This window comes from Grammomys surdaster, unplaced genomic scaffold (genome assembly GCF_004785775.1).
Source record: "Grammomys surdaster isolate TR1022 unplaced genomic scaffold, NIH_TR_1.0 199, whole genome shotgun sequence".
Lineage (NCBI taxonomy): Eukaryota > Metazoa > Chordata > Mammalia > Rodentia > Muridae > Grammomys > Grammomys surdaster.
In genome coordinates this window covers 659,992-669,991 of record NW_021604644.1, presented here as the reverse complement: position 1 = coordinate 669,991, position 10,000 = coordinate 659,992, and the positions used below count along the sequence as shown (strand labels likewise).

Sequence of the window (10,000 nt, the reverse complement as noted above, 5' to 3'; positions counted from 1 at the left end):
TTACCTGCTTGTACCACATCTGTGCAGAGCCCTAGAATGTCAGAAGAGGGTGTTGAATTAATCTCTTGGAACTAGAGTTGTGGGTGCTGGGAAATAACGGTAGCAAATGCTCTTAACCACTGAGTCAACTTCCAGCTTCTAGTCATTATTTCTTGGAGATATGGTCTCACTGCATCTGAAACCACTGTGGTATAGTTAGACTGCCTGGCTAGGAAGCTCCCAGGATGTCTCTGCCTGCCCAGTATTGGTGTTACTGGAGTATGCTGCCACATCAGGCTTTTTACACGGATGCTGGGGCCCTAAACTCAGAGCCTCAGTCTTCATCGCGCTAATGTGGCTAGCCCTCATACTGTGAGATACAGCTGGCTCACTCTCCATTTCTGATACAGAACTTGCCTCCCAAACAGACACTCCTATCAGGTATGCTATAAATGACTGCTCAGAAGCATAGGTTAAATATCAGACCTCTTTGGACAAGGATACATTTTTACTGTACACAAGATAATTAGGTACTGAGAGAAAGTATTGTGTTCTTGGGCTATTATGGGATGTCCTCATATACTTCTCTAAGTACATTGTGCTCGATCTAAAAATTTTGAGGACTCTTTCTGATGCCATATTGATCATTTATAAGGAGCACGTGTGTAAGACACCAAGCGCTTTGCTAGGCAGTGAATGTTAGACAGTAGGTAGCATGGCAGACTGCAAACAACCCTGAAACGAGGAGCAGAAGGCCTCACATTAAAGTTGTCCCAGCTTTTATTTACCGTGTAACCTTGTGCAGGCTGCTATGGCTCTGTGAACTACATCCATTTCTCATCCGGATCATTATATGGATATCCGCCTTCTGGGCTTGGTAAGCTCAGGAACCGAGGCGGTGAGGTACCTATTGTCTTTGTTGCTTGCTGACTGGGCCAGTCAGCCTTTTGGTCTTTAGAGGTGTCCTATTCTGAGAGTTTGAAATATTTTCTCTTTCAATTACTCAGAAAAATCCTGTTTTAGGCTTTACTCTGAAGTCCTTCTTCTCTGACCTCTCTAGGAAGTCTGTTTTATCTTCTGTGTGCCTATGCATGTAGCATGCTGCATTTCACTTACTGATATGCTTGCTTACGGCCACATACGTGCTTTGTCAGCTAGGAGGCTGTGTGTCCTGTCTAGGGAAACAAAACATCTTCTCAGGGATGGGATGTACTCAGGGGTGTGAGTACCACTGATAAAATTCTAATATGGGAAACTACTGTATTATCAGGGTACTTTTTAATTTATTTAGGAAATCTTTTTTAAAAAAGATTTATTTTATATATGTATGAGTACACTGTCACTTTCTTCAGACACACCAGAGGAGGGCATCAGATCCCATTACAGATGGTTGTGAGCTACTATGTGGTTGCTGGGAATTGAACTCAGGACCTCTGGAAGAGCAATGAGTGCTCTTAACTGCTCTCTCCAGTCCCCGTGTTTAGGAATCCTTAATGATCAAGGAAGTTGTGACGTTTTAAAATATCTATTAAGAGTGGACCCAGCTTGAGAAAAAGGTTTCTGGTGAGTGTCTCATGTACTAGGAATGTGTCTTATCACTGTGATTTATCACAGTTCTTAGAACTTAATATGTGTCCAATCAACACACATAGAATAAAAGGGAGAAGAGTTAGTTTTCCTAAGGAAACTAAGGGTTAGTTTTCATAAGTTTTTACAAATTCAATTCCAATCTTCCTCCTCCTCTTCTATTCCTCCATTCTTCCCCTCTTTCCTTTCAGGAGACAGCCTTACACGATTGGTTTAATCAAAATGGAATCCAACTGAAAACTTTCCACACAGAGCCTGTGCACGTGCCACACTGTCTGCACGTGTGCTTTCCAATCCCCCTGTTGTTGCGTATCTGGTGGCATTTAGAGGGAAGAACTGGTATTCAGTATTATCTTCCATTCTAGAGATGATTTGAAGAATAGAATTAATTCCCGGGGGCCAAGATATCACCTCCCCTATAGAGTACTGACTAAAGTGTCAAAATCTTCATCTGCCATTGCTTTTTATTATTAATTTTTACAGCTCCATGCTGATGATATGACAGAGTCTCATGTTTTGACTCTGTGTTATATATTGGTACTTTCAGCCCTACACAATAAAATTTTAGGGTTTGGAGTGTGACTCAGTGGTAGAGTGAATAGCATAGTATGTACGAGACCCAGCACTACAAAATAAAATTGCCTAGTATGCATAAGGCCCAGCACTACAATTTTTTTTTAAAGTACATTAATTATATTTTAGGCTGTTCTCTGTCTGAGATTTATCCTGAATAGATTTCCTAGAGGAAGCTAATTTTATCATTACTATGCACATTCAACCCTGAGGTTCTCCTTGCTAAACCTTAGGGATTTTTTTTTTTTTTTTTAAAAAGCCCTTTGGCCTCTGGTCTGTATCCACAGATTTGATTAAGAAGACTTTTGGAGCCAGGCTCAGCCTTTATCTTTCTACTAGAAGCAGTTTGTTCAGCTCCTCTCTAGCCGTAACAAAATTAAAATTTCCTTTTACCTTTTAAATGAGTGGGCTAATCATTTCTGTTTAGCCGTTTATAGTATGTTTTAGTCTTGGCACACAGGATCTGGGTATTTCCTGGCCGACTGACTTCTGAGATGTAAGAAATGTATTCAGTATATAAGAAGGACTGATGGTTATGTGTCTAGGCTACTTTGTACAGCCTAAAGTAGACATATGAAAATAAAACGTAGCTGTCAGAAATGTGAGAAAAGGAATATATAATCCTAGATGTTACAGTTGTTTTGATAAGAAATATTACTATCTGAAAAGATAGAATTTCCAGGAAAAATGTTTACATTTCTTGTTTTTCTTCTCAGATAATGGCTCTGGATCTGGAGAAGGAGGTGAGTTTCAAATACTTGGCTATTTTGAGAGAGTTCATTTCTAGCTTAGGCTGGCTTGGAACTCCCTGTGCAGCTCAGGTTTGGTCTTGAACTCACATTTGTTCTCATGTCTCAGCCTCTCAAGTGATGGCATTCTGGGTGTAATCCTTCATGTCCAGCTCAGATACCTTTTAAGGCCTTTGTTTTCCTTTGATATTTAACAACTCTGAGATATAATCCAAACACCATAGGGCTGCCTCACTTGAAGTTCCTAGCTCAAGGACTTTTAGTGATATGCAGAGTCAGAGGCTCATCACCACCATCCTTACAGGGAGCCCTGTCCCCTAGCCGCCAAGGCTTCTTTGGCTATCCTTGTAGTCTCAGAAAGTCTTTGTTCCATGCTGCTTTCATTGAAGGTTTATTGTCAGACTAAAGGGAACCCATCATAACTCCTGTTAAATTTAGGTTACACAAGCTGATTTCTGTTCAGGATTGTTGACACAAGTGATTTATCGCGAAACACAACTTTGAAATATCTTTTATTTGCTTCCATTTTTTTAAAATCATAAATCATAAGGATTTTATTTTTAGAATAACAAGGTTAAAAAAAATCTAGAGTTAGTTGTGTCTAGATAAGAGAAAGCCCACAAAACAGCTCTGGCAGAATTAATAGTTAAAGTTAAACTTTAAAAATTTTCTGTTTTAAATTTTATTTCAGAGAAAAATTATTTCTGATGATTGAAATGTCATATTTGGTAATAGCATTGTAGGACCAGAATGAGGATGACTAATCTGCCTCATGTTTAATGAAGCTTATGCAAAATAATATTTGAGGTACCCCGAGGATATGTTAAAAGGCCACTCACTGGGAAAATTCAGCCCAAATACAAACTGCAATTATGATCCTAGCCATATGAAACCTTGTGTCAGGCTGCTCCTTCCTCTGTATTTCATAGAGTCCCAAAGTTTCTGAGTTGGAAGAGACTTTGAAGGACTATAGAGAACAGAACATTAATGGGGAGGAATTCAAGGATGGGAGTTCCAGCCAGAAAGAAAATGATAAAAGCTACTGAACAATAGGATTTGATTTAGCTGGACGTGTTTAGGCAAGAGCTTTGTAATCATGTGTGAAAGCTAACTTCATGAATTTTAGATCTGAGAGCAAGCAAGGATTTTAAGAGATCATGTGACCTGGTCCCTGTGATCACTGTTCCATTAGGAACCTCAGATGGTCCCAGGATTTGCTAATATAATACAGTTCTGACTGTTTTGCTGAGAATGTAGGTTGTTCTCAGCCTTCAGGGAGCATGTGTTGGAAAGTTTAGTGGTTAGCTCAGCCGTTCCGGATTTCATGATGGCTCTGAGGTCTCAAAATTATCAACTATTCTGATCATTGCAATCTGTTTGGGTATTCATTTGTATTTGAGTGTTCCCAGTCACACTAGGCGGATGGCAGACACTGGGAAGGTTAGGTGTTATCTGTAGACCTGCCTTTTGATAAGTTCTTCACTGACAGGCTCCCTGATATGGAAGCTTATCACATACCAAGTTCCTTGAGGCCAGACTCCTTCCTCATAGCTGACCTCCTGGCCTTCTTTGGGAGAGCGCAAAGATCCACTCTAGTTGAGCCCACACATACAGGATGCCCTTGTTTGGGGGCTGTGAATCTTTTTGCAAACAATGATATGTGCTCCTTTTGTGGCTTGGAAATAGGAGACGCAAAGCTTTCTACATCTGAGTATTTTTGGCTATGCTAAGTGGACCAACTAGAGAAGAGGGGCTTTTAACTGTGAAGTTAGTTTTAATCTGTTTAGAAAGTTGGGTGTGGAGCTGGTGTGAAGGGAGGTGATGATGACACTGTTCTAGCAGGCTTTGTTCCAGCATGTCTGTGCCTCTCAGCCTCCACAGGCTCCTTTAGGGCAAGGACAGTCACAGACTGGAGTTTTGTAATGTTTTATTTTCTCCTACTCAGCATTAAATGGTAATTCTTTAGAAATTCGTTTATTAAACCTTCTGTATTGTTCCTGCTCGCACAGCCCAAGATGTTATTTTGCTAACCTTGCTGTGTCTTGGGATATGTTGTTAGGTAGTAGCAGCAGCAGTTGTGGCCTCTAACTCTGAGGACTCTTTGGAAGTGATCGTCTCCACAAGTTTGGGTGCATTTTCCTTCAAAAGAAGATAATGGCTCCTGAAAGCATGTCTGGAAAGGATCCATCCCAACTTCTGTTTGAAAGATTAACTTTTCTGTTTCAGCAGAGGAGGAGGGCTCAGGAGCAGGGGCTCACAGGAAACATTCCAAGTGTGGACCGTGCAAGTACAAGGCTGAGTGTGACGAGGATGCGGAAAACGTTGGGTGAGTTGTGGGGAAAGGCGCTGACTGCTTTTTAGGTCACTTCGCTGGTGAGCTAGGAAGAACTTTCTACCCAGGCCTGGAGGTTCTGCACATGCGTGTTGTCTGCGCATGCGTACTTACATTTTAACTGTTGACATTCGCTAGTCCGACTGACACGGTTTTTAAGTTGATGTTAATACAGCAACTGTTTAAATGTTTAGAATGAGAATCCGTTTACAGTTTTTGAGTTCTATATGTCCTTTAAAAATGATTTTGTGTATATAATGATTTTTTTCATCAAAACTGTTGATTTGAATTGTTCCATTCCACTCTGCTGGTATCTATAATGCAAAGCTTCTGTTCTCCTCTTGCAGTTTTATACGAAAACTTAATATGTCTCCGTGCATTCAGAAAAATTAAAAAAAATTTAAAAATGTAGCTGTATTAACTATTTTATATAATCAAAAGTTATTCTTACAAATCTCAGTTGTGTAGTTCCTGTTTTTTCTCTTATCCATGTTCCGATTTCACCAAGGTGTTTAATGGCTAACAGACCCAGTGGTTTCCTACCGGTTCCCTGTAAGAAGTCGGATTTGGTAGAATAGGGACAAGCTGCCATCTGTCAGCAGTCAGGCTGAGTTCTCCTTTCATCAGAACCATGTTTGCATATTCCCTGCCTTGTTCTTTCCTTTTCCTACGGTGCTTAATTTGTGCATATTTGATTTTCAAAGCTTTGATACTGACTTGAGGACCTGACAGCTAGGTGTATCTTCTTCATTTCCTCTGTTTCCTCTAGTGCATATTCAAGAACACTCACTTTTTGGAGATTTGTATTTTATTCCTTTTGTATATACTTTTGTACTTTCAGATCCTATGTTTTATTCAGTGCTTAAAAGTTTTTTATCAAAACGGTGTATTAATTAGCATTAATGCCCAGAGTGAGTTTATAAATCAAGACCATACCATTTTCAATGTTACCGGCATAATATCAGCTGCTTGGGTGCCATTTGGTAAAATTAAATGCTTGGAATAAGTGGATTTAGGGAGGTGACTTCAGAATTTTTGTTTGTTTGTTTGTTTTGTTTTGTTTTGATTTTCAAGACAGGTTTTTCACTGGGTAGCCCTGGCTGTCCTGGAACTCTGTAGACCAGGCTGGCCTCAAACTCACAGAGATCCGCTTACTTCTGCCTCCCAAGTGCTGGGATTAAAGGCGTGCACCACAACCACTTGGCAACTTCAGAAACCTTCATGTGTTTTGTTTCACACACATTTTTTTTTTTTTTTTTTAAAAAAAAAAACAGGACTGGCCTGCGTATATATTCATTGTAGTAATTTGATGTGGGAGAACTGTTTTTTTTTTTTTTTAATTAATCCAAAGAAGACAGTGGACTGTAGGACAAAGAGAAATGATACGTATTCCCAGAGTAGATCCTATGCTGTCTTTCCTTCAATGTTACTAATGATAAGACATGGTGGAACAGCCGTGTGTGTGTGTGTGTGTGTGTGTATGTGTTACTCTTTCATTACTTTTCCTTAGGATAGTTTTATAATAGTGTTCATAGGCTACATATCTGCCCATGATTGATTGGCTGGGTATATTAGTCTGTTTTTATTCCTTTAATGATTTCTCTATTCAGCCCTGTTTTGTATGTTTCTTGGCTGCCACTTTTCAGGTAGAAACCAGCTCTAAGCATAGGGAATGGGCACTGACCAGGGAAGAGCTTACCTCCAGGCAGAGGAGAACATGGGCTGCAGTGAATAGCCAAGGCCAGGCAAGGAGATGATGAGACAGTAGGAAAACATTGAAGGAATGATTGGCACATTTCTCCAGACAATGATGCTACTGTAGACATGCAACAAAAGGAAATGTTATTCACAGGATTAGCCTGTAAACTATAACTGATTGTGGGTGTAACAATGTTGAATATTTCTAATTTATTTTTAAATGGGCTTTGATTCCAAGAGAGCTCTCTCTGAAGGTCTTGTAGCTCTAATAACACAGCTACAGAGAACTTCTGGTACAGAAAAATAAGATATGCATCTCTATGACACTAGCTAGTATAGTAGTCTTGAGTTGTAAAAAGTATTTTACTTTGAATTAGGTGTGGGTATGTCTGTGCTGGTGTGAGAGCAGGTGTCCGCAGAAGTCATCTACTCTCCCTCTATTATTTGTCACTCTGTTTATTTTAGGGGCTAGGAAATGGCTCACTGGGTAAGAATATTTGCTAAGAAAGCATAAGGATCTAAGTTTGAATCCCTAGCACCCAGCTAGAAGAGCGGGCATGGCTGCATGTTTCTGTAACCTCAGCATGGGGATGAAGACAAGGCTGATCCTAGGAACTAGGCCAACAGCCTCACAGAAACTGAGCTTCAGTGTCTCAGGGGAATATGGTGGAGACTGATAGATAAAATTACCCTCGGTTATGGTGGCACAAGCCTTTAATCCCAGCACCTGGGAGGCAGAGACAGCCAGATCTTTGTGAGTTCAAGTCTAACCTGATCTTCCTAGGAAGTTTCAGGCCATCTAAGGCTACATATTGAGATCCTGTCTCAAACAAACAAGAAAAAAACAAAACCAACCAACCCATCAACCAATCAATGAAATAAAAGCAACCAAAAAAAAAAATAAAGAAAATACTCTGGGCGTTGGAGAGATGGCTCAGAGGTTAATAGCACTGACTGCTCTTCCAGAGGTCCTGGATTGCTGGGAAGAGACACCGTGATGAAGGCAACATAAAGACTAAAGCATTCAATTGGGGGTTGCTTATAGTTTCAGAGGGTTGGTCTGTGACGGTCATGGTGGGTAGGGTGGCTTCAGGAAGTCGGGTGTGGCACTGGAGCAGTAGCTGAAGCTTATATCCTGATCCTCAGGCAGGAGGCAGATGCTATTGGCAGGGTGTTGCTGTAGGGAAAAGAGAGAGACTGTGACACCCCCCATACCCCACCCAACAACTCCTAATCCTCCCGAAACAATTCACTAACTGGGAACCAAACATTCAAATCTATCAGCCATTTTAATTCAAACCACCATAGCTTCCTGGTCTACTTTTGTATTCTCGGGCATTTTGCCATAGCCAGTAGCAAAGGAAGTGATACCATAGTGGTCCACAAATTGACTTCATAATCCACTACTTATGTGACTTATGGTTTGAAAGATAATGCTCTCAAACACAACTATCATAGCTATAAATCTCACAAAGCTTTAGATACGGGTAGCCATTAAAATGTTTTATCTTTCTCATTTTGTAATATCTTCGCTGTCAGAAGAAATGCTGCATGATCATTCAGCTTCTTACATTTAAGGTTCCTTTCTATTGTTAATCAATACATTAAAAAAAATTCAGGACTTTGGAAGAAGGAATAGTGGTACCATGGAAATTAATTTTGTTAAGAGAAGGAGCTATATTTTTTAATTTCAGCTGCTTAAATTAATTAATTACAATGTATAAATCCCTCTGTCCTTTTACATTTCCTTTCTTTAAAAATTTGTGTTTTTTCACGTGTGTGTGTGTGAGTGTGTGTGTGTGTCTGCACATGTGTGTATAGGCACCTTCTGAGGCCATAAGAGGGCATTGGATCCCGTAGAGCTGTAGGCTGCAGGCACAGAGAGTTATGAGGTGCCTGATGTAGGTACTGGGAGTTAAACTCTGGTCCTCCTGACACAGGCAGTGGCAAGCACTCTGAACCATAGAGTTCTTCATTGCAGCCACGCCCCCCCCACCCCCTCAAAGTCTGTTTGGATGTCAGATGTGTGCGTGCCAGGACCCATGTGGAGGTCAGAGAGAGTGGCTTTGGGTGTTAGTCCTCACTGTCCACCTTGTTTGAGACAGAGATTTCTCTGTTTTTCTTTGTTTTTCTGCTGTTGCATGTGCCAGCTGCCTGGCCTAGAAGTCTCCTGTCTTTGCTGCTCATCTGATGGCACAGGAATTACAGACCTGGTCTACCAGGATTTGCTTTCTGAGGGTTCTGAGGATTTGAACTTAGGTCCTCACACTTGCTTGGTAAGCACTGTGCTCAGTGAGCCATGCCTCCCCCCAACCCCCAGCTTCCTTTCTCACCTTCTAAGACAAGGCCTTACTAATTAGCTTAGCCTAGCTTTGAACCACATAGTCCTCCAGCTTCAGTCTTGGAAGTGCTAGGATTATAGGCATGTGCCATCATGTCTGATTTCCCTTGCTTTCTTGGGGAGTGAATTTTAGAATATTCTTGAAATTTCTTGCCTATTTTTTCCACTGGCTTTCCTGGCAGTTGTCGGGAGGGCAGGAAAGTGCTGTCTTGATTTTCCAGGGGTGTATGATCTCAGAAGCCTGGAGAGGCTTGCTGTTAGCATGCCGTTGACAAAGAATTTATCCTTTGTGCTGTGTGAGGGTTCTGGTGTGTGTGTGTGTGTTTTTTTTTCCTCTGTTATACTTGACTTACCACTCTGCTTTGTACTTTGGGTTCTAGTGTTTGTAAAATGAGTTTTCTGGGATAGGAAGATAGCTCAGTTGGTAAAGGACTTGATGTGCAGTGTGTGGGCCTGAGTTTGGTCCCGAAAATCTGGGTAGGATGGTGGATATTTATAAACCTAGCCCTGGAGAGGTAGAGACGCACAGGACCCTGGCCCAACTGGTTAGCCATTGTAGACTAATCTGTGACCTCCAGTTCCCAGGAAGAGACTGCCTCAGAAAACAAGGTGATGGCTCCTGAGGAGCAACACCTGAAGTTGACCTTTGACTTCCACATGCACTTGTATACATGTGTATGTGTACCTGTGAGCAGATGCACCTGTGCGTGTGTGGGCGCGCATACACACACACACACACAC

General features: G+C 41.1%; 1 protein-coding gene across 3 annotated transcripts in view; it reads left to right on the top strand.

Moving 5' to 3' along the window:
- Positions 1-10,000, top strand: part of LOC114623554 (tomoregulin-1) — a 122,116-nt gene that overhangs the window by 70,988 nt on the left and 41,128 nt on the right. For 2 of the 3 annotated variants that reach the window (XM_028770219.1, XM_028770223.1), the window contains 2 exons: positions 2,856-2,882; positions 5,115-5,214. In XM_028770219.1, coding sequence (XP_028626052.1) covers positions 2,856-2,882; positions 5,115-5,214 — 127 coding nt within the window. The remainder of the gene's footprint in view (positions 1-2,855; positions 2,883-5,114; positions 5,215-10,000) is intronic. The other variant, XM_028770220.1, reaches the window with a different exon arrangement.